The following is a 24150-nucleotide window of genomic DNA, read 5'->3' as shown; positions in this document are numbered from 1 at the left end:
ATATTATTAAGCTCCTACTTACTGCCGCACCTGATAAAAAACGAGTAATAGAAACCGAAAGCTAAAACACTGCAAAACGTTTCGATACATATCAGTGTATTTTTCAGTGGTTGTTGTATCTTACTTGATGATGCCAGATAAAACTAGTGGAACGTTGTGAACAAAATAAACAAAAGTTTTACTATGTACAACCGACAAAATGTTTATGTAACTTTGAATAAAATCTAGTTCTTTTTAATATCTATTTAATGAACGTCGATTCTGTTTTGAAATTTTATTTGAATTCACATAAAACTGAGGGTATTTACATTACACAAAGAGCCTTAAGGAACTTTCTATAATATATATTACTTGTACCAAGGTAGGAAGATGAAGGAAAGCTTACAGCTGTAGCGTTAACTGGTACATTATAGACATACAAAGTACACAGCCCTGATCGCCCCTAAACATAGCTTAAACAATACACGAACCTGCACTATTTTTATTTCTACGAAACCATAACACACAAAGATTAGGTTGGCTGCAGAGTTTTATGTACAGATGAATATTGAGTTGGGTGAATTATGAGTATAGCCGACGTGAGGACTATTCATTAGGACCTCTCATTTTATTAGTAATTGTCAAGCTGTCACACAGGTATATTGTATATTGTTCAGGAAATGTAACATAAAAACGTTGGTCTTTAAAATGTTCTCAAACATAGGTTTTTAATGGGAGATCCCTTATTCCTTGTCTTAGCACTGATCTCTTCCATCATTAATATTGAACATGGCTAAAAATCCTAAAACACGGGATTCATTTAATATTAAAATGACCTTCCTGCCAGCACAAAACGCTAACTATTCTAATACCACACATATTACTTTAGGAAGACCTTGTTTGTACACTCAAGTCTTCTACTGAAGACCATTAGATGACGCTAGCAGTCTTTATATGAAGGGTCTTAGTAATTTACATACTTTTCCGTTGTCATTATGCACAATTCGTTGATGTCTACGGAATTAGGTACAGCTGGTAACCTCTGCTCAATCTTTATTTAATTAGTAGCAGATTATAACATTAATACATTAGGAAATAGTTGGAGTGTTCATAGACCACTTGTTTTCTCCACAATAAAGCAGTAAAATGTTTTCCCTACTAATTGACTCGATTGAATTTTTTTTTTCCAGATCAAGACACATTATATACCACTGATTATTGTAGATCTCCACCCAAAATGTTCAAGCCATGGCACCGACCATACTGTTTGAAGTAGGTAGACCTAAGCTCCCTGTGCCTAAAGGCAGAGGGGCACCAGAGGACAATGACAGCCCAGAAAACCCAGTTGCTGAACTCATATGCATAGGTGGCGATGTAACATAACCCGCCATTGACATGGGCATGTTGCCTTGTTGCATGTAATGATTGACAGCCATTGGCATGGAGGACATGGTAGCTCCCAAGTGACCAGTCGGGGTAAAACTGGAGAATGGTTTGTCCAATGGCTTGATGCGGTCCGACAGACTCATGCAACCTTTCTTCTTACTTTTGGCAGACAGCTTTCTATTACGTGTTTGGATTCCTTCTTTCTTCATGGTCAGCGGTCGATTCACCTGAAGAAGAAGAGGAAAAAAGGACATTCATATTAAACTAATGTAAAGCTGTTAGCAGAGAATGGGATTAGCTTGTAACGCTAAAATTCGGAGCTCGAGCCTTGCAGTTGGCATGGCTTAGCTAGCCTATTATACAGCTTTGCGTTTGAAAATCGAACACAAAAAATATAACTCAAATGTAATAACACACCAAACCTACATGTATATTTCTAATATAAGTTTAATTCTGTACAATATAAAAAATTACTTTATAAAACATCAGCAGAAACATGCATGTTTGGGAGTTTGTTTTCCGTTTACGACGGCAGCTTCCCGCACTGCGTTCATAAAGCTGCGCGCGCATGCGAAGTTAAATAAATATTCAATTTATAACAAAGACGAATAATGTTGATGCTAAACTTTATTTCGCAAGCAGGATATTCAACACTTAGTTGCAAGGTCTTAATCACACCATTATTGTTCATATTTCAACGTGTGACTTAACTTAAAAAATAAAAATGTAGATTTACCGTATGTTATTATTGAGCGGCTCTTAGCATGACTAAAATGCTCAACAATTAATTTTCAAAGTGGGTGGTATACGTAGCTAAGAGCTTTGGCTCTGATTAAAACCAAAAGTGCAACACAATTAACCTTTTAAAAGTCCATAAAATAAATATTTTTTTATGTTAACTTAAACATACTTTTGTTTGTTAAACAATATTCGTATTAAATTCTTAATTCGTTTGTTGATTTATTTTATAAATTTCCAGCAAATGACATAAGTTGTTATCACTGCAAAGCCTCACATAATCAGTGATGTCGAGAAAACCCACTTGAGAAATATATATGTAAAAACGGCTCGTTTGGGTTGAGAAAATATTTTTACGTAGAAGAGTGAACAACGTTTCGACCTTCTTCGGTCATCGTGCGTATGTTGTTTTTTTTCTCATAGTAAAGCCATATCGGGCTATCTGCTAAGTCCACCGAGGGGAACCGAACCCCTAATTTTAGCATTGTAAATCGACTTACCGCTGTACGAGCAGGGGACTAGGGAAGGTAGCTAGTCAACAACACCCACTGCCAGTTTTATCTGACTGAATGTTAGGACTTGAATGTCATATTTATAACAAAGTCATGCATTCAAGCGCAGAAAACGTTTTTTGAGTCAACTGGTACATCGATACGAGAAAATAGCTCTTTCTGATGGATGTGTGAAAACACAGGGCGATCCCACAGCTTAATAATTGTAACTTTATCAAAGTTATTCATACTGTTGTAAAAAATATATAATAATCCTTGCATCAGATATAAATAATTTATTTTGCACTATATTTTGTGTTTGTGAAACATAAAATGCTTATTTCAAAATATTTCTTTCATTCTCCAGAGCAATTTAAAAAAAACAAAACAAACATAACATTTGTTATGGGATTTCATAGCGGTTATTGCTATCTACTGACAGGGTCGTGGAACATTTATGCTAGATTTTTTAAATGTAAATGACAATGACGTTTCATAATGGCTCCAGGACTATGTCATTTCAAGTAATAAAAGGGAAAGTAGGAAGTACAAATTCTTCCTATAAAGTCATTTCATTATGCTTAAAGTACATGCGCTCGTCTAGCTATAGTTTCTATCGTTATTGGTGTGAACTAAGACATTTTGTTTATCTGTTGTCATATCGACGATTCAAACGGGCGATGCCTAATTTGAGAAGCCAACTCCATCACGTGGTCTTGGAGATATTATCTACTCTGGCTTATGTTTAATTCGCTGTTTTTGTACATAATATGCATACAGCTGGGCTACTTGAGCCAAATTGAAACAATGCCACGATGTTTAAAAACTTAAACTCACCTGATTCCTTATGTCAGATAACGTCATAAAAACTAATTAATCCCATACGCCAATCTCCTATTGTGTGAAGAAGAGAGACAATTAGACTTGACGAAGACCGATAAAAACTTAACGAAAACTATGTGAACATTTGCACCTGTCCTGTTTCTTGACAACTGTCAAGCAACCCACACGTTGCATGCCGAGAAGTGCAACTGGTAAAAATAATTATAATAATCTTAAATAAAAAGACAATCGCACGCTCTCAAACGTACATTCCAACCCATAATGTATATCGAAATTTATTGAAGATATCGGTGCCTTTTTATTACTAACAGAACAATTAGCGTCGAGCTTATGATACTACCTATTAACTCTTTATTGTTCCAGTGGTGATTCAACTTGAGAAAACAGCGGCTACTGTAATAAAAGGCTGAACAATCGTGGGAACTACTTAACTTTAAATACCACACCTGCAGCTACACGATGATGTAGATTTCCCGCGGTTTACAACAACTTCTATCTCAAACACCAATTAACAACGTCAATTATATCTTTGCACTACGAGACCACGGTTGACTGGAAATCTCCTCGAGGGCTTTCCTGTACTGCACTCCTACATTTTAAATATCTGTTTCAAAAATTAAAAGTTTTCTTTTTTACAAGCTGTTGGTCTGATCCTATCCCCTTGTGTTCATTTATTCACAAGGGATAGTGTCATTTTCTATAAACGTTACCCTAAGGGTAAGACCATATGTTTCTTTAACAGTGTCAAAGTTCTTTCAACAAATCATGTTCGTGTATGAGATTCTAAAGTTAGGGAAGTGATCTATGTCACTGGCTGTAATTATATTTCAATACAGTAATTATTTTTATATACCTGTACTGAAATAATTATACTGATAAATACTGTTCTGAGGTCAGAGCTACAAAACATTATCAGCCCCAGTACTACATAATACTTTTCATACACCATGGGGTATATGCTTCAGTAAAGTAAGGCATACATAAACTGTCTCCAGGATGAAATACCCAGTAATAGGTCTTAAAATTTCAGCATGCCCATGTTCTAAACGTTGGACCATTGTTAAACAAACAACATAAAGTTAAGTTTTAAACATCATAATAGCAAACGTTTTTTTCATTCATGTTATTTGAAAACACAGAATAAAACAAGCAGTTGTAACCAAGAATTAATTATCAAAACTGAGTATCGGAAACATTATATAACATCAGCAATATACTGAGTATTGGAAACATTATATAACATCAGCGATATGCTGAGTATTGGAAACATTATATAACATCAGCGATATGCTGAGTATCGGAAACATTATATAACATCAGCGATATGCTGAGTATTGGAAACATCATATAACATCAGCGATATGCTGAGTATCGGAAACATTATATAACATCAGCGATATGCTGAGTATCGGAAACATTATATAACATTAGCGATATACTGAGTATCGGAAACATCATATAACATTAGCGATATACTGAGTATCGGAAACATCATATAACATCAGCGATTGCTGAGTATTGGAAACATTATATAACATCAGCGATATGCTGAGTATCGGAAACATTATATAACATCAGCTATATACTGAGTATCGGAAACATATAACATTAGCGATATACTGAGTATCGGAAACATCATATAACATTTGCGATATACTAAGTATCGGAAACATCATATAACATCAGCGATTGCTGAGTATTGGAAACATTATATAACATCAGCGATATACTGAGTATCGGAAACATTATATAACATCAGCGATATACTGAGTATTGGAAACATTATATAACATCAGTTATATATTTTTCAACATGATGCATGCCTTGCACAACTTACTGATCATTTTGTCATGTTGGTTACACGCACGCGCTTCAACCATCTAGACAAACAAGTTTTTCTAATTATGTATATTAAAGAAAACGACCTTAAGGGAACGCTTTCAAACGTCTTTGCGGATTTTTCTGGAACTCTTAATGAGCAGTTTATTATATGCTTTATGTTCAACCAACTCGTGATGTTCGACTTCTTACATGACAATTTCTCTTATTCCAGTGTTTGTACTACATTTGAAAAAATGAATTAAATCAACTACACTGTTCATGTCCACTAACAATCGATTAGTCAAACAATGCCAGAATGTTAAATAATGTTAAAGTTCCCATGTTGTGAATACATTAAAATAAAATATATTTTAACAGTTATCAAACTAATATAAGCAAACAAAAACAGAAGAGTTGCAGAACTATACACAACACATTAAAACAGTAATATAAATACACACAAGTGAGTGTGGTATCTCCGGCTTCAAGCAAAAACAAAAACAAGCATAGCCTTACGAAAGTTAATATAGTGTATTTGTGAAACAAGTGAAGTATACTATTATAATTAGCAATTTAAAAGATAAAAATAGAAACCTAATATAATTATACACAAGTAGGTACAATCTATTATTACGAAAAAATACTAATACGACAATAGATGGTTGTAGTGTCTGAGAATTTAGAAAACTAAAGACAACTATAAAGAAATTAATTCATCTGTTTAAATGTACAGAACTAATATAGTTATACACAAGTGGATGGCTTTTGTCCGTCAACAAATAAAAACAATTTTTAATATTAATATAAACCTGGAACTCAGCATCTTAAGAAGAGAAAACACGAATTCTATGAATGTGCAGTATACCTGTAAATAAGGTAGCAACTAATACAAATAAGTATGTATTGCATCTCTGTCAATAAATGAAAAACTACCACAAGTAACTCAGCGCACTTTCAACAAGCGTATTAGATTTTACAGAAGTCTCTTAGTGTGTCAGCTTTAAATCAGTAGGCCTATAACAGGTTTCGATACTTGTGGTGGGCACAGAATCGATAGCTTACTGCGTAGTTTTTCGCAAGACTCTTACAAAATTTCTTGTTTAATAAAAGCTTAACCCTGTAAAATGCATAGGGAACACTTGTTAATGAGGTAAATCACACTTCTGGTGGCATTTTTGTTTACGTTCCTTACGTGATGTGTGTGTTATTAGTTTGGTATGTAAAAATTTTTAAAAATCAATGGAGTCTTTAGATTACGGATAATTCTCGTGTCCGGCTGGTGTAACTGTACACAGTCAGTGTTTACTAGTACTAATAGGTTTTGAAGTACGGAAAAAAGAAAGTGTAATTTGATTTTTTGCACTTCACAGCTTTGATTTCGGAAAGTACACTGAAGCGCTGTCTACAGTAAAAGAGCTATTTCATTACAAGAGATTTTACTCACATATCTTAATAGAAAAGATATTGCATATAATGATTCATGTTACTCGTTAGGAACATGTGGATGTGAAATAATTATTATGTAACGTATAACAACGACACTCGTACTTGGTGAGTTGTGAAATGTTTGTTTGTTTTTTGAATTTCGCGCAAAGCTACTCGAGAGCTATCTGCGTTAGCCGTCCATAATTTAGCAGTGTAAGACTAGAGGGAAGGCAGCTAGTCATCACCACCCACCGCCAACTCTTGGGCTACTCTTTTACCAACGAATAGTGGGATTAACCGTTATATTATAACGTCCCCAGTTATAACGCTGAAAAGTTGTGAAATGAGAACTGTAGATATAATTAACTGATCTTATTTAGTCGATACCTAAAACAGGCACCTCCCCAGTGGCACAGCGATATGTCCGCGGACTTACAACGCTAGAAATCGGGTTTTGATACTGGTGGGCAAAATACATATAGCCCATTGTGTAGGTTTATGCTTAATTACAAAAACTTAAAACAATGTTTATTACACGTAAGTAGTCAAAAGTTTAATTTGTTTTTGTTATTAATGTAAGGACTATCTACGTTAGTCAACAGTAACCACGCATTGGTCCAGCACAGCCAGGTTGTTTAAGGCGTTCGACTCGTAATCTGAGGGTCGCGGATTCGAATCCTCGTCGCACCAAACCCGCTTGCTCTTTCAGCAGTGGGGGCGTTATAATGTTACAGTCAATCCTACTATTCGATGGTAAAAGAGTAGCCCAATAGTTGGCTGTGGGTGGTGATGACTAGCTGCTTTCCCTCTAGTCTTACACTGCTAAATTAGGAACAGCTAGCGCGGATAGCCTTCGTGTAACTTTGCGCGAAATTCAAAAAACAAACAGTAACCACGCAAACTATTGGGTTACTCATATCTCACCATCTTCTGTAGAAAGCACACACAACTTAAATGTGCTGCGAGATTTTAGACCCTCGAATTCATAGTCCGGCACGTTAACCACGAGACCATACCTAATCACTATAACGTGTGAGACTGAAAAAATATCAAAATTTTGTTTGTTCAACAACCAACACTTCATACTGTGAAAGACGACGAAACATTCTGAGCATTTTATATACGACCCAGAATATGTCACTAGTCCATATCACACCCGCAATAATAACCAATGGAAACTATACGGTGATGTTTTTTTGGAAGTACAGTGACATGAAGAACTGTAATTTTACGTGAAATTATTTTAAAAGTAAAACACAGTGTGTGCAACTCCCTTTGGAAGTTATAAGAAAGTATAACTTATTAACGGATATGCTTGTTGTGAAAATATGTGTTTAAAGCTTTATTCATATTTTGTCATCGATAAATAACGGAATGATAACAGATTCAATGAAGAGACGGATCCGTAGTTACTAAAAAAACGTTTCATGGGATCCTGTGAATATTGGTTTGCATGCAATTAGTGTCTGCAGGTCAAAAATAATTAGTCCGATATATGTTCTCAATATGTATCAACTATTTTCTTGGTACTGCACTCAATATTCGACGTTTAATAGCTTCATTAACTACCGCGTTTCTCAGATGATTAGTTTTAAGTAAAATGAGAAGATAAATAAATGAACAATGCATGGAGTTAAAACGATGGAGCAAAACGTTAAATAGTTTTACATGTTGCCAGACGTCGGCCATCCAGGTGGTTCTAAGCGATTGCTGGGTCGTACTTATAATGAGGTGTCTAGAGACTCTTAAACGTTGTAAGTTCATTATGTTGTCTCAAGGCTGTACATTCCAATATCGTTTATCCGGCAGTTATATTATACATCTAAATACGTCTTAATTAACGTACAAAAAAACAGTCGTGGGAATAAATATGAAGATGTGTAATAAGTTGTAATCATTCATGAGGCAACGCGATTATTTCATTCTGTAGATGTGAAGATATACGATTATACTATTCCGCACATGTTAAAATCTAAATGTCGACAGTAAATAGATTTTCCGGTAGAGTTCGTGATATATCTGGGAAAGTTATATCAGCGCTATATTAATACAGAATCAGACCCTCCTTGTTACAGCGTAATCCTGAATATTTTTGTTTAATAAACTCCCGCAACATCGTAAACCAAAAAGGAACAAACGGCAAAGTTTCCTGTGTAAACTCTATTTATTTAGTACGGTCATTATTGCTACGTGGTTATGACTCGTGAGAACCATTTTGTTTCTATGTACATCTCTCATTTCATTATAAAATCATATATATATATCTGGTTTGTACAATGCATAAACATACCATATAATGTAAACGTGTTGCAAATGTAAAAACAATATCATCTTTACTGGTTTTAGTAAGTATATATTATTATATTTATAAAGCAAAGTCAGAGTGTCATCAAATGTGCATACTGGTATTACAAAAGTTAATATTTACAAATAATAAGAGTCAATGATATTTTTATTAACCCATTGTAATAAAAAAGTAAGTTTTGGAAAAAAAATGTTGAATGTTGTTGAATGTTCTCACTTACAGGTAACAGTTTAAATAAATCATTAAGTTATTTTTTTGTTGGTTCCACATGAGAACAATGTTACTTCCAGGGAAGTTACCTATTCGTAATAAATTACACAAAAACATATTTTCTGTCGTATTTTTGTAATGTGAGCATTAAAACGTTAAGACCTAATGTCTCAGTATCCGTCACGGGAAAATAAGGAATAATAATATATTTGTTCACATTCAATTTGTTATGAGGTCATTAATGTTTGTGATTATAATGAAGTCGACAAAGCATGAAAACCACTCGAGACCTGAGTTTTATGTCTTGTGAAAGTTGTGCTTCGACAACGAATGCAATAGCTAACACGCTGTTTTCATGTTGATGGCAATTAAAAAAGATTAGAATATAATTCACCCGTCTCCCCTTTCTAAAGCCATTTTGTAATGCTTGGTTGGCTTTCGTTATTACCACAACCAACGAACCGGGACAAACACTTCACCTCTACCTTATGATCTAAGGTTTTTCGCTTGTTTCGAATTAATGAAGCACTTTCAAAAAGTTTTGTTCTTTCTTGATAATAATGTTACATTCATCTAACTTTATTTATTCTAAGGTATATAACATTAGTGCTAATCAGAGCAGGCAGTATTTTAGTTTCTGTTTGTTTATTAATTTTCTTTAACTAAAGCTTTATTGCTCGTGCTATCACACGAACAGATAATTGCATTACGTGACTTTAGTTTCATGTTTTCGACAACATATTATTACCTCTTTTAAATTTAGTTATATTTTTTATGGGTGTCTGTGATGTGAATATCCTTATATTAACCTGACTATCAATTTCATATTCCTTAATGAATTTCTGTAGCCGAATTTATCTTTTATTAATTTTTATTTCTATTTGTTTCGCTTATTGCTGGATAATGTGATATAACTCCTAAGAAACCTTTATTTGTACTACCATTTGCCTCTTTAAAAAAAACACATCAAAATACTTCTTTGTATATACATTGCAGTTACCAGATTATTTCGTTTCAAGAAAAGAAACAAATTGGTCTTTATTTGACAATGATGCAGTATTATTCTATAGTATATATTCAAATTTAGTGGTGAATAACACGCAACTTGTATATGGTATGTTTCGTACATGCTGCATGGTGATTGACGTAGTGTGTTTTAGTAGGAAACTTGGATTAAGGCCGATCCTTATACACTTCACTAGCGAATCCAATCTGAAGTTAAGGAGGGCTACATCATTGTCTCAGAAATAGTACAACTTTCTCTTCAGCCAGTAGTTTTTTTAAAATTCCTATATACTATGAGTGTGTTTCAGTGCTACCACTACTAAAAAAGAATTAGTCACGTAGAATTTGATGAGTGATAGCGATAAATAGGTCGAAGTTTGCGTGTGAACCCTACAACATCGTTGTTCTCTTGAAAAGTATAGAAAATGCTGCGGGCCAGTCAAGCGACATGCACGTGACAAGGTACTGAAAGGTACGGATGTAAAACAGAAGTTCCCTCCGGGAAAATCGGGTGTTTAAAGATGGAACTGGACGTCATGGCAATTTCCATTTAGGAAAGGATCTACTTTAAACCACTCTTCTTGGGCAACATTAGAAATTTAGCCGTTAACCCTACAACCTCACGCAACTTGTTGCTTCGAGCATAATGAAAGACTAGAACACTTCATGGTTCTTCTATAAACATCAATACGAAACTGACGGCTAATAAACATAGCACATTAATTTTATGTATTAGTTCAAATTACACATGCTGCTCGTTCCAACTTTCTAATGTGACCTGCAAAGTTTCTTTGAAATGTGGAATTAATAATTTGGAGTTAATTTCATACAAACAAAATACATTTCTGTATTTCCCAACAAAATATAAAACGCGATGACAGCGAGAAAAAGCACATTACATATTGTTTAATAGGTAAAAATAAATATATTTATAATTTCACAGTTCGATATAGCTCTTTGTCATAGAATTCTCGAAAAATTATGTTACAAAAAACACTGTAACTAAATTCGTTTAGCCGAACAATTACCTAACACAAGCCATCTTTAAAAACAAGACAAGAAAATCGTACTTTACATTGTTAATAAATGCCACTTACTGTATTTTCTCAACGAGAATCAACATCGAGAAGAAGAGATTTTTTTGTTCAAACAAACAAATTACACAAATAACATAAAATTCGAAGCAGTAGATACTAGTGGTTTGTTGTTGTTGTTTTATTTCTCTCTATATTGAAACAAATCATATCGTCCTGAATCCATTGAAAATTTCCTTTTAAGCCTGCGTTAATTTGTGTGTGTGTGTGTATGTGTATGTGTTTGTTAATTTATTATTAGTTTTTTTTCACTATATCTGATGGATGACATAACTGGATAAACGTTCGACTCATAACCTGAGGGTCGCGCATCGAATCCCCGTCGCACCAAACATGGTCGCCCACTATTCGTTGGTAAAAGAGTGGCCGCTCTCCCTCTAGTCTTACACTGCTAAATTAGGGACGGCTAGTGCGGATAGCCCTCGTGTAGCTTTGTGCGAAATTCAAAACAAAAAAACAAACAAATCTTATTATAAAACACCAATATTATTAAAATGCTAGGTTTTTGTGTTTCGTTTTCCCTACTAATTATTAAAGTTTTCTTCTTACAATTTTTAGCCTGTGAAGTATATTAACGTCGTTATTTTAATAACAGTGAGAGAAAATTCATATTACAAAAACAAATTATGTACATTGACACAAAATTCCGCTGCATACGCACTTTTCCAGAACAAAGAATTAACAATAGTACGAAGAGATTCTAACAGATGGTGCTGCTAATACACTCATAATTGAAATGTCTCCGTTCAAAAGACGTACGCGTAAACAAATTTACATTTTTTGTCACATGAAGAAAACGTCACCTAATATGGATACATTTATAGTGTACGGTATACGAAACTATTTGAGAAATTTGGGGTGAACTTTACTTGAATAAATCATGTTAAGCAAGATTTACGATGAAAATGACTGTTACCAGGGTATTATTGGTGTCAATGATGCCAAGAATGAATTTGAGTTGAGCAATTAAATAATTAAGATTCTTGTAGCGAATAGAATAAGGCTTTCCTATGCCTTAGGCTTAAGTCATACCAAAGGATGTCAAAACTGAAACAATAATAACAGACGTGGACATTTTCGGTTTTCATAATTGTTGGTTTCATAAAATATTTAGGTTACTGACCAAGTAAAAGAGTCTCTGTAATGAGAAATATTCCTACCCCTCGAAAACAAATTCTTCAAATAGTCCACTCTTTGTAAAAGAAACAAAATGTAAACAGTAACAAATTAAAGTTTTAAAATACCAAAGTGTTTATTTAGTGCATGTGATGATCGAAAGGGTACATGACCAACTGACTAATTCACAGACTACAATTAATCTGAATGAAGTATATTTTATAAAAGCTTTGGCTCATCTGATTATTTTGCCTTGATCACAAAAGTCTCTCTAATTTCCTTTAACAAATATTAACATTACTCGTTTGTTGTTATGACATAATAGAAATGGTTTCTATTATATTTCTTTTTTAATCAAAAGTTGCAAAACTTGTGTAATGTGTATATTTAACGTAAAAGAAAGGTGTTGTAGGTAAGGCATGAAACACTATTTAAAGTTGATGGGGGAATACCTCCAACTCCATAACAAGTCCACACCTACGTCTAATCGAGACAGAATTTATCAACCGTCGTGGGTTTGCCAAACCTGCTATACAGTTTATTAATCCTGTCACGTATTAGCAGTTCTCAGCCATAGTTTGGCCTTCGAACAAAGCAAACTGATACGGTGTTATTAACTTTCTGTGAAACCTTACTGCCTACCATCTATACTAATGAAGGCTTTGTGTGATAACACTCTGCGTTTGATGACGAAGTTATGGTTTACATTACTCAGTGTATTCATAATATTTATTAGAATAACGTATCGCCTTGACTTGGAAATTGCGAGGAATCGGGCAAATTCAAGTAGTGTCAAAAGATCCCATATCGATGGTCGAACGATTTATTGGCCCGAAGCCTCATTAATCCGAACAGGTTTCAAATAATTTCACGTTACTAATGGATAAAACGGCAGAATATCTTTACTAACAGAAGAAAACATGTTTATCTTTTCAACTAATCTCTTTATTAGCACGAACAGATACATGTTAAACGATCTTGATGGATTGTACTTAAGCACAAAGATATACAAAGGGTTTTCTGCTCTGTGATCACCACAGTTATCGAAACCTGATTTCTAGCGCTAATGCCACTGGGGAGCGACGAGTTACAAAAACAATAACCCTAGTAGTACGACAGCATGTCCGTGGACTTACAGTGATAAAAACGGGGTTTCAATATTCGTAGTGGGTAGAGCACGGATAGCTCAATAGATAGCTTTGTGATTTATATCATGCTAGTTTCAAGTTTACGAAATTGGTTTTATAACGGATTTCTACCAAAACAAATATGGCATCAGAGAAAATTATTATCCTAAGGCCATTCATTACTTTACCAATTCTAAGGAAATTGCATCCCAAAATGTATAAAGTCAAATATAATATAAAGCTATAAAAATTGACTGTAGCAACATGTATAACTATTCCAGCATTACTCATTTTATTTCTTTAGAGTTTGTAGAAGTTTTTCTTTCTTAAGCCTTGAATCACTCAGTTGTGTTCATGAGGTTTCAAACTAATGAAACTTAAGGCCCTTGAATGGTCCTCGTCAATAAATAGATGTTATTAATCTACTGTCTAGGCTTAAATATTTTCCCTTTCTACCTGAGAGAAAATCTCAATATCGAACTCATGAAATAATTTAAATATATAACAGTGTCTGTACTATGTTAATATTTCGAATTATATTCAGATGGCGCAAAATATAGATCAGGAGATAGTGAGCGATTTATCACAACCTATAGGATCCTGCTAAACACTCGGGAAAGTTTGTTCTACGAACTAATTATTTAACTTAACGTAGATGTACAGAAATATTTTTCAAGCATCATATTGTTGAAGATACATAACATGGAGGTTTCAAACAAAGATATTTATATTATGACAAACGTAAGTAACGTCAGAATATTATTAAAGATAACTAACACCAAGTCCTCTGGCAATTATCGCTAGGCCTATTGAGATTCAACAAACGTGAAGATCTATTTCCTATTGGAAGTCTGGCGTTGCACGTACATCTATCGTTCAGAACTTGTCGTGATAAACCCATAAATTAAGTCCCCTGGAAAATTTGAAGACCCACCCAAATTATACAACTACCACCTGATACACATATGCAGTATCCTATGCGCGAGTTCAACAACACGCGAATACTATGTAAAATGCATTCAAGTGACTCCATCAGTAAAAACGCAAACACTACACTCTATATATCTCATCGTCATATTCAGGTGGATTTCATCTGTACATACAAATTTATATTATAAAATGATATCGCCTTCACTCGTAAAATACACCTTGTTATATATAAACAGCATTACACTGTCAAGAGACACTTCTCGCCAGTTTCAGCGTGTTGTGTGTTTGTTTTCATCATACACTGTTGTAATACGCGACACTTTTTCAGTTTTCTGTTTGTCTTATAGCTCTTTGCGAATATGCACTTCAGACTCACATGACACTTAGCGTCGTTATTTTCTAAGTGTTTTATCTCTACATACGAATGTATTGCCACTTTTTTAGTCACCAATGTTTACATGTCAACCGTTATATTTACGTGCGCGTTCACCGCATAATTTAGCCCGTAATAGTGACACCGAGCGTTTCGATCTGTATAACTAAACTAGGATTTAAAAATATATATCTACAGTGACCTTGTAATAAGTTGCTTGACGTTTAACTTAGTTATTTTGTTTTTGTTTTATTTAATGAAAATTTTTAGGTAGGCCATAATTCATTATAGACCCTGCGTTGTATTGGTATACCTTACAGGTAAGAATCAACACCCCTAATAAGACAGGTACGTCGTTATCAATTCAGTCCAACGTACAATTAATTGTTATTACCAACACAGTCCGTACCACCCGCGGATAGCTTTAAAGGGCGTTAACGAAGTCATTTGGGAGAGTATATTGGCTAGGGATTCACGTTTCTGCAGTTTATTACAGTAACTGAATGCTCATGAGAAAGTGATGCAGACCCGTTTCTTGCGGTTAGACGGTTATTACTTACGTTAGTTCAGTTTCATGTGTTTATCAGTAAACTAATTGCGTTGTAAAACAATAGGCGAACTATATAAATATATCCGTAAAATAAGTCTGTTTTAAACTAAGCCGAAAAAATAAAAAAAATAATTCACACACATCTAAGGCGTTAAAAGAAATACCTGTGTATTACATGGAAACAGAGAGAAACACGTGTATATTTTGACATTATTACAATATTTTTGTCAAACAAAAAATAACTCGCAAAACTGATTTATAGGAAGTATATGCTATTTTTAAGAGCTTACACAAATCGATGAAAGCAGTATTAAATTAAAGTGCAATTGTCCAATTTTTGAATTGAAAGTTATGACTTAAATATAACAAGTTTTGAACGTTTTTTTTAAATTTATTTTCCAACGTTACCTTTGCACAAGCGGATAAAGCTGAATGCACTTGTTAAATTTGTAATTTTAGTTAACTTAAGACGTTCATTAAATTTAAAATGTTCTGTAGAAAATTTTAAAGCAATTTTGAATCTTAAAGTTCGAACATTAATTTCTTAAAAAATTTAATAGTCACAAATTTAAAATGATTGACTACAACCAGTAATGATAAGTAAAGATTTCATCGTTATAACGTATTATTAGATCCATAAATACTAAACACTGTATAACAGAATAGGTAGTCTTTTTAGAAGAAGTGACATCATAACATTATCCAGTATGTCTGCCGAGGAATGAGTAATTACAATAGCGTACCTCACATCTGTTAGGTATAGGTTGTTAAAAAATATAGCATATCTGATATCTTCATCGACTTACTTGTATAAAAGTCACGAAGTGCATTATTTCGTTTCCTATTTCAGTAAACATTATGAAAATGACTGTGAGTACCTCAATGAGAAGTTTTAGTAACGTTCTAATATAACAATATATATTTATTTATAATATCTTTGTTCTTAAGTCAATGTTTCCACCACACCAAATTTGCTCGCCCTTTCAGCCGTGGGATAATTATAAACTTACAGTCAATCCCGCTATTTGTTGGTGTAAAAGAGTAGCCGAAGAGTTGGAGGTGTGTGATGACGACTAGCTGCTTTCCCTCCAGCCTTACACTGCTAAATTATAAATTAGGGACGGCTAGCGCATATAATCCTAGTGTAGCTTTGCGCGAAATTCAAAACAAACAAATAAACCTGTTGGTAATGTTTAATACTACTTATATGATTTTCAACATTAGCCTTTCCCGCTCACAAAGAGTGCTCTTAAGTTAAGTTTCATTTTAAAATAATGGAAATGCTTTTGCTATTTGAAACACATTAGCTCTAATTAATAAAGTCAACGTACACCAGAACCAGCAGAGCACAACATTTCGATTAATATCAGGTAAGATAACTACTAGTCTGGCATATGTTTCATTTATGTATCTACTTTGCTACTTTCGAAAAAGATATAATATAAAGGTGAGACATTAAATTAACAAGAAATTAAAAAGTATATTTTATATAAGAAATGCACAGACAATAATTAGTCTTACGACAGTTTGTTCAAATACCAATACAAAAGCAGTAATATTTTATTATAGATTCACTTTGTCACTACCTATCATGATTTATGAACATTTTTCCCAGCACACGAGCGTTCTTACTGCATTTCTTGACGTAATTTAAAACATAAGAATAAAATATTTTAACCAAGTTCATAATTTTCTTTTTCTCGATACTTTAGATAAAGACTTGACACTCCAGGGACCGTGAAAACATGGCTTGGACGTAACAAACGATACCTTAAAGGATAGCAATCACAAAACAATCACAATGTAAGCAGTCCCAGGAGGTAACGGGAACGCCAGGTATTCAAGGACCAGTTTTATGGCATTCTGAGTCCTACGAAAAATCGTGACTTGAAACCTTTAGGTTCTTGTTATAATGTGCTAACGACCATTGGAGTGATATTTATTGGCTTATGCTTAAAACTTAGAATAGAGTGGAAGTAGAGGGCAATAAACCATGAACTTCTTATTATCAGATCATGTACGCCATTTAAGATAAGCAATATCGAGTCGAGAAACAGAGTCCATGGTTTCTGTCAATTAGACCGTGATCAAAATGTGGAATATTAGTATAATATAATATACGGTCCAATGTTCTATTTACATGAAACTGAATAACTAACTTGACATACGTATTTTTATATTAAAGGCGTGGCAAAAACGTTACCAAACTATTTTACCACAGGAATAAATACGTCGTTTATCTTCTATTAAAATATCGATACAGGGGTTAAGCATGACAGCGTAGGGGCCTAACGGCTTTGAATTACACTTAATACTTACAGGCATTATTAGGCTCGCAGAGTGCTAGAGGGGCTGCTCTTGCTAAACATAAACGGTTGGTCCTTACAGACACCTCGCACTGTGACCACGTGCACTTTTTCCTGCACACCTCCTCAGAGGCCGTTAATTTCCTAAATTGCAAGTCTCTGATCTGCAGTGACATCATAAATATGGCTTGTGGCTGTTTGTGAAAAGCGCCGCTAATTTGTCTAAATACAAGCGAGTAACGGGTCTATGACTAGTGCCCATTTCTACTGTATACTCGAACAAGACAGGAATGTTAAGGTTGTTTAGTTACTTCTTTTATATGTTAATAATACGCACACCCTGCCTGTGGTATTGCTTGTCTGAAACGGCAATTACTCCACTGCCAGTCTACGAATCATTCCATCGTAATTCAACTTGTGGTTTTTATTCTTTACTTTCGAAAAACAAATAATGTGGTACCTCTGTTCTAGAAGAAAATGTCAGAAAAGTGGTACCTGAAGAGAAAACCTGTCAAAACATAAACGGCGCTGCTTCATCAGGAGGATGGATGGGTGCGAATGTTTGAAGGGTGATTTATGTTTAGTGAACGATCCCAGTAGTTACACCTCCGACCTCTCCTCTCTTACCGAAAAAAGTTGAAAAAAAAAACACTTTGTAAAATGGATAACACAGACCTCTCTATGCTGGTTACCAGATTCTTTGATTCAAATACACAAATTAAACTGTTCGAACTGTCGGCAAAGTATCTCGTGGAATAGACCGGAGATTATGTATACCCTAATTTGATAAAATTCAACGGTTTATTTTGCGACACATATTGTGCACTGAGTTGTTAGCAAATCCCACAGAATGTTGAAACAGTAAGATAATAAACGCTGTTAACAATGTATGTCTATAGGTTAAATAAAAACATTTTAATCCAACTGACTATACACTGATCTCAATTGCTCTTATAAAATATAAGAAATTTATCATAGCGATCTCAGCAACAATACAATTTTTTTATAAGGCTAAGTAACAAAATATTTTATTCTCCCTATCAATCTAACTAGGAGTTTTGTACATATTCAAGTATATCCAGCTAACACCTCCTACACTTTTGATGCTAGTTAGGACCAAATATGGCAGGCAGATTCTGGGTGGGCAGGAGGTTTCCTTATCTATATGGCGCAGCTCCCCCTACTGAGGGAAAAAACTGCCCTACGGAAAGTTGCCCACGCATGATATGAATCTACGTTTATTTGTAGGTAAGCACAAAGTTACACAATGGACTGGTATTTGTGCTGTGTTCGCCCTGGGTATCGAAATCCGATTTCTAGCATTGCAAGTTGAGAGATTTACCTCGAGTTACCGAGAAACAGGGAATCTAAGAGCATGTCTTCAGAGTCGCTGAACCCGAACCAAACTTAGTATACGTAGTTAAGCAGCATTGGCAGGTATTAAACAAGGTTTTTGGGTATGGACACCTTTAGAGTAACTATAAATGTAATTAGAAATAATGAGTAAGATTGAGCGGTACATTGAGGCCAATGTGAATCATGAGTGAGCCTTTGAATTCCTCAACGAAGTTTGGATGTTTTATGTTGGGTATTTTATTTTGTGGAATACAGTTGGATGACAAGGTTACACAGTGAGATGAGTTACGAGAAGGACTAAGTTGTATTTTTTGCAAATTATTAGACTTTTAAGAAATACATATTGGAAGTTATGTTTTTGTTTAAGGTACTGGGTTGAGGACGAAAGTTATCCATCATTATTAACGTATACATATATCATAACGAATCAAGGCCTTACACTGTCACAGAATACAGGGCGCAAATGTTTGGCCCGTGCCAGGGTCGGGCGAGGTGAGCGATTAGAGGCTGATATCAGTTTTCACATAAACTATCATTCGTCTATCTCAACATTGTTTATTTACGTAGAACACTCTGAGAGTTTCTTTTCAGCGCTTTCAACTCAACCAATCTGTCGTTATCCAAACGAAGAAAGAAATCTACAAACTGACAGGTTTACGAGACGCGTTTTAATTGTACGCTGAGCGCCCCGGGGGTGAAAATACAGCGTGTTTTTTTTCGATGTTAAAGCAGGCGCTTGAAAAAATAAATGAAGAACTATATACTTATAAAATTCTTGAGAGCCGATTTCTAATTTAACAAATTACCTTGCTATTGTGAAAAATTTAAATAAATCATATACTATGTTGCGCAACTGTTATGACAAATAAATATTTTGTATTTTTTTTCCATTTTATGCAGTTAATTCTTCCATGTGTAACGGATTTATCGTTGTAAATTCATTTTGGTACTTACCCTCGTTTCTGCATACTTTTCTATTTTTGCATATGATGTATATTCTTGGCTGTGTTTGAGCAAGTTCGGTCTGTTCTCCAAATTTGTAGAACGTTCTTGAAAAGGAAAATCAACAATATTTTTTTATGTAAACGCGCTAAAATATTGTTGAAGTTATAAAATCGCATTGTTGCTATAAAAAGTGGCTAGCCGAGAGACGAGAGAGAATATTATTGGGCAGCTACAATCAGTGTGGTGTAGGCTTAGGAAGCTACAACTATGATTAGCGTTTATTAATCGAAAATAGTACAGAATTAACCAGGAAGATTTATAAATTTCGAACAATACAAACCGTCTAACTTCAGTGAATTACTTCGGACGTTATTATTTATACGAGGACATGAAATATCTTTGCTGGAAGGAGTCAGCTTGAACCCAACGTGAGGCCAGTCAAGAAAATGACAGCATTAGCTCAGACAAGCCGTAACAATATTAACTCAGAATTAATTTGATCGTCGTGAACCTGCTATCGATAAGGTATTCAGTTTTAGACCGTGCATATGACTCAGTGTAGATTGTAAATTTGTAAACTCTTGTATATAAACAACTTGTAACAACTATTAGTAATAACCGATGTTATAAACTGTGTTGTTTTTTGTTTATATATTAATATACATCTGTGTTAAAAAAAATAAATTGTGTGTGTCGATCTTGTGAGCAAATAGCATAAATGTAACACATATCAACATTTAATTAACTATTGAATTTAAATTTCAAATTCCGGTTATTTACAATATTAATACGTCAACGCACGTTACGTAATAAATCGGTGACTCGTCCAAAATGAATTGTAATAGGTAACACACGCCGTTACAAAATGGGAATTTCGATACTATTTTAAGGCTTTACTGATCCCTGTTAAAAATTGAATGAGCCATGGTGAGAATACTTATCATTATTTGTAATTCTTGTATCAGGGGCATATCGTAAACGTTCTGCTTGAATTAACATACTGATCAAATTTAAGTTTTGAAATCATTCTCGTGGTACCCTATATGCAGTATTTTAACTATATAGAAAGAATAATTCCATGGCCCAAAAAGAGTAGAGAATTGTCAGTAGAGCAGAAAGTTCACATAAAAGTTTAATTAATGCTGATTGGACTCTCCGACAAACTGCTGCAGACTTAAAAAGCTTACCAAACACTGCCATGTACCTCCTAGATCGTGATACCGAGACAGGTAAATTTGAAAATAGGAAAGGATGAGACAGAACACCTAAAGTGAATGACACTGATGTTAAGTATCTTTGTTTATGCAGCCTTTGAAACAGAGAGAAGACTATCACTGATCTCAAGCATGAGGTAAACAACCACGTACCAGATGACAAAAACTGTCTAGATTTACAGTATCAAGAAGACTCAAAGACAGAAAATATTTGGTCGTGCAGCCGTTAGGAAACCTTTACTTTGATCTTAATATATTGTCAAGGTACTGAAATTTGCTTTAAAAAAGTACAACAACTGAACTGTTGATAATTGGGAAAGTGTGTTATGGAGGGATTAGTCCAACTTTGAAATATTTGGTTAAAAGCGTAGGTTGTACGTCTGGCAAAGGAAAGGTGAAAATGCTTATCTTAACACGTAGCATCTACCATGAAGCATGTGGGAGGGTGTTGTTTTTTTCTGCTAAGGCGACAGGAGATATTTGTAAAATTGATGGAATAATGAACCAGCGCAAGAACCATCAAGTGGTTTGCGTATTATTAGAAAAAAAAAGATTCCACTATTAACAAAATAATTGTACCAAACATTCATGCAACCCATGTAGAAATTAATTAGTTAAAAAAGACGCTGCTGGAGTCATTCAAACAATGAAATGACCACCACAAAGCCCCGATCTCAACCTAGCTGAGTAGGTCTGGGATTTCATGGATCAAATATTTGACAAATTAAAAATTACTTGCAAAGAAACTTAATGAGAGTGTATTGGAGACATTTTAAGTAATATCCCAAAGGACACTTTGATTAAATATGTTGCAACAATGCCCGAAAGACTGCCTGCAGTTTTTAAAACAAAATGGGGACACACAATATATTATCTGTTTGCTGAACTCAAACACCTCCATTGAGTTTCTCTTGTACTAAATACGAAAATTAATAACATTTCGATATTTCACCTGTGTCTTATCTTCCATTGTTCTTTGAAAGTAGCCAGAAATCAATTTTTTTTATTTTGTCCTAAAACTTTTGTACAGTACTTATACATACGCAAGCTTTCGATCTTTTTCTGATGAAATAATTAGAGAGTAGGAGAAACCGAAATATTTATAATGCCACTGAGAATATCGTGGTATTAATTACAGAGTCTTACATTATACCAGTAAAACATTAATCACATATCACCAACCTCAAAATAATATGTTAAAAACAGTAACTTGTTGCACACATCGTGTTCCGGTGGGACAACTGTAAGTTTACGGACTTACAATGTTAAAATTACTTTCTTTGGGCACAACAGTTATCCCGGCTTGCCTTTGTTCTAAGAAACAAATAATGTACCTTGTATAAACTAAATGAAAACCTGCGTGTAAAAGAATGTGTTATACAATTCCTTTTTTCTACGTTACTCATTCCGCAGGGTGTCAACAATTATTTAACAAATAGAAATATGACTTTGTTTAATTTACGATATTTTCTCATAAGAGGTAAGAAATATTATAGGTTTGTTTGTTTTTTTTAATTTCGCGCAAAGCTACACAAGGACTATATACGCTAGCCATCCTTTAATTAGCAGTGCAAAACTAGAGAGAAGGCAGCTAGTCGTCACTGCTTACTGCCACTCTTTGGCTATTCTCTAAAGACGAATAGTGGAATTGACTAATACATTATAACTACCCCACGGCTATAAAGGACGAGCATGTTTGGTGTGATGAGGATTCGAACCCGTGACCCTCTCATGACGAGTTAAGCGCCCTAACTACATAGCTCATTATTATAAGATTGAACGGTTAAGACAGTTATACCAGTCTTGGGAAATGAAATGACTGCCCTTTTGATAAATTTCACTTAAAAAAAAAACACAACAAGACTATATAAATACAGAATTTCACTCTGAGTCAGTGTTATATATAATAGTGAAAAAATAAAAAACACCACAAACGTTACCTCAGCTTTTAATTAACATCAGTAATTATATTTAATGTAGTTCTTCTTGTGTAACATGGCCGTTAGAAGTACAAATAAACCGATATTCTACTCTGTGCAAATTTCGAGTAAAGAAACACAAATGAGGCTTCAAAAAAGGCTAATGGTGTATTTTCCCAAGCTCGACCCCGAACCGTCCAAGATTCTGTAATAGATTCGGTGGCGTCTAGCCAATGTAACTTGAGATGTTCCACTGGAACGTTCATTTTGTGCGTTCCAGTAAACCGCTTTATTATATACATACAGCTTTAGATAAAAGACATGTATTACCCCTACCTATGTTAAATATATTGTTATTGTGTTATGCTTGTTTGTGCGCGTTCGTCGTGCAGACTTTGACTGCTTTCCTTCTCAAACTGGCAGATCCTAAACCGGTTGCAGAAATATGTATAGTACGAAACTAAATTCAATAAAGTTTGAAAGTAAGAAACATAAATGGTTGTATTATGTCTAAGCAGTGAAAACGTCTCTGACGCAATACGCGAAGACTCAGTATTTAACGTGCTATGAAAACGTAGAAATTATATAGTTATAAGTATATACTTTTATCTGACTGAAAAACTCTTATTCGTGTGTAAACCTTTAATTAATACGAGGTTTATGTGCGGTAAATTACGGTTTTGAGATATTTTATGATGTATAGTTAATAACAAACAATACACTGAGATCCTTGTGACATAAATAAATAAAAAAAATATATTGGTTAGTAAATAAAACCTAGACAATTTTCCTAAAACGTATAGTATCTATAAAAATACATAACATCAAATGTATATATGAAGTACGTATGTCTACACGCATGTACGTATAAAACGAATTTTATTTTCTTAAATAACTTTGCATTGAATAAGTTTGTTAATATGTGCTAAAACGTAAACGGCTGACGCCTTTAAGAGATGAGTTTACGTTTACTTTTGTGTCTGTCTGCCAAACTTCCTTGGCCTTTAAATACAACCA

General features: G+C 34.2%; 1 protein-coding gene across 16 annotated transcripts in view; it reads right to left on the bottom strand.

Moving 5' to 3' along the window:
- The window catches only part of LOC143240345 (GATA-binding factor 2-like), a 311086-nt gene that overhangs the window by 77236 nt on the left and 209700 nt on the right, over window positions 1–24150 (bottom strand). For 14 of the 16 annotated variants that reach the window (XM_076482622.1, XM_076482636.1, XM_076482631.1 and 11 more), the window contains one exon: window positions 260–1592. The exons of the other annotated variants lie outside the window; for them this stretch is intronic. In XM_076482622.1, coding sequence (XP_076338737.1) covers window positions 1221–1592 — 372 coding nt within the window. In that variant the 3' untranslated portion in view covers window positions 260–1220. Of the gene's footprint in view, window positions 1–259; window positions 1593–24150 lie in introns of those variants that run through there. 16 annotated transcript variants of the gene reach the window in all.

This window comes from Tachypleus tridentatus, chromosome 13 (assembly GCF_004210375.1).
Source record: "Tachypleus tridentatus isolate NWPU-2018 chromosome 13, ASM421037v1, whole genome shotgun sequence".
NCBI lineage: Eukaryota > Metazoa > Arthropoda > Merostomata > Xiphosura > Limulidae > Tachypleus > Tachypleus tridentatus.
This window is presented reverse-complemented; position numbering and strand designations above follow the sequence as displayed.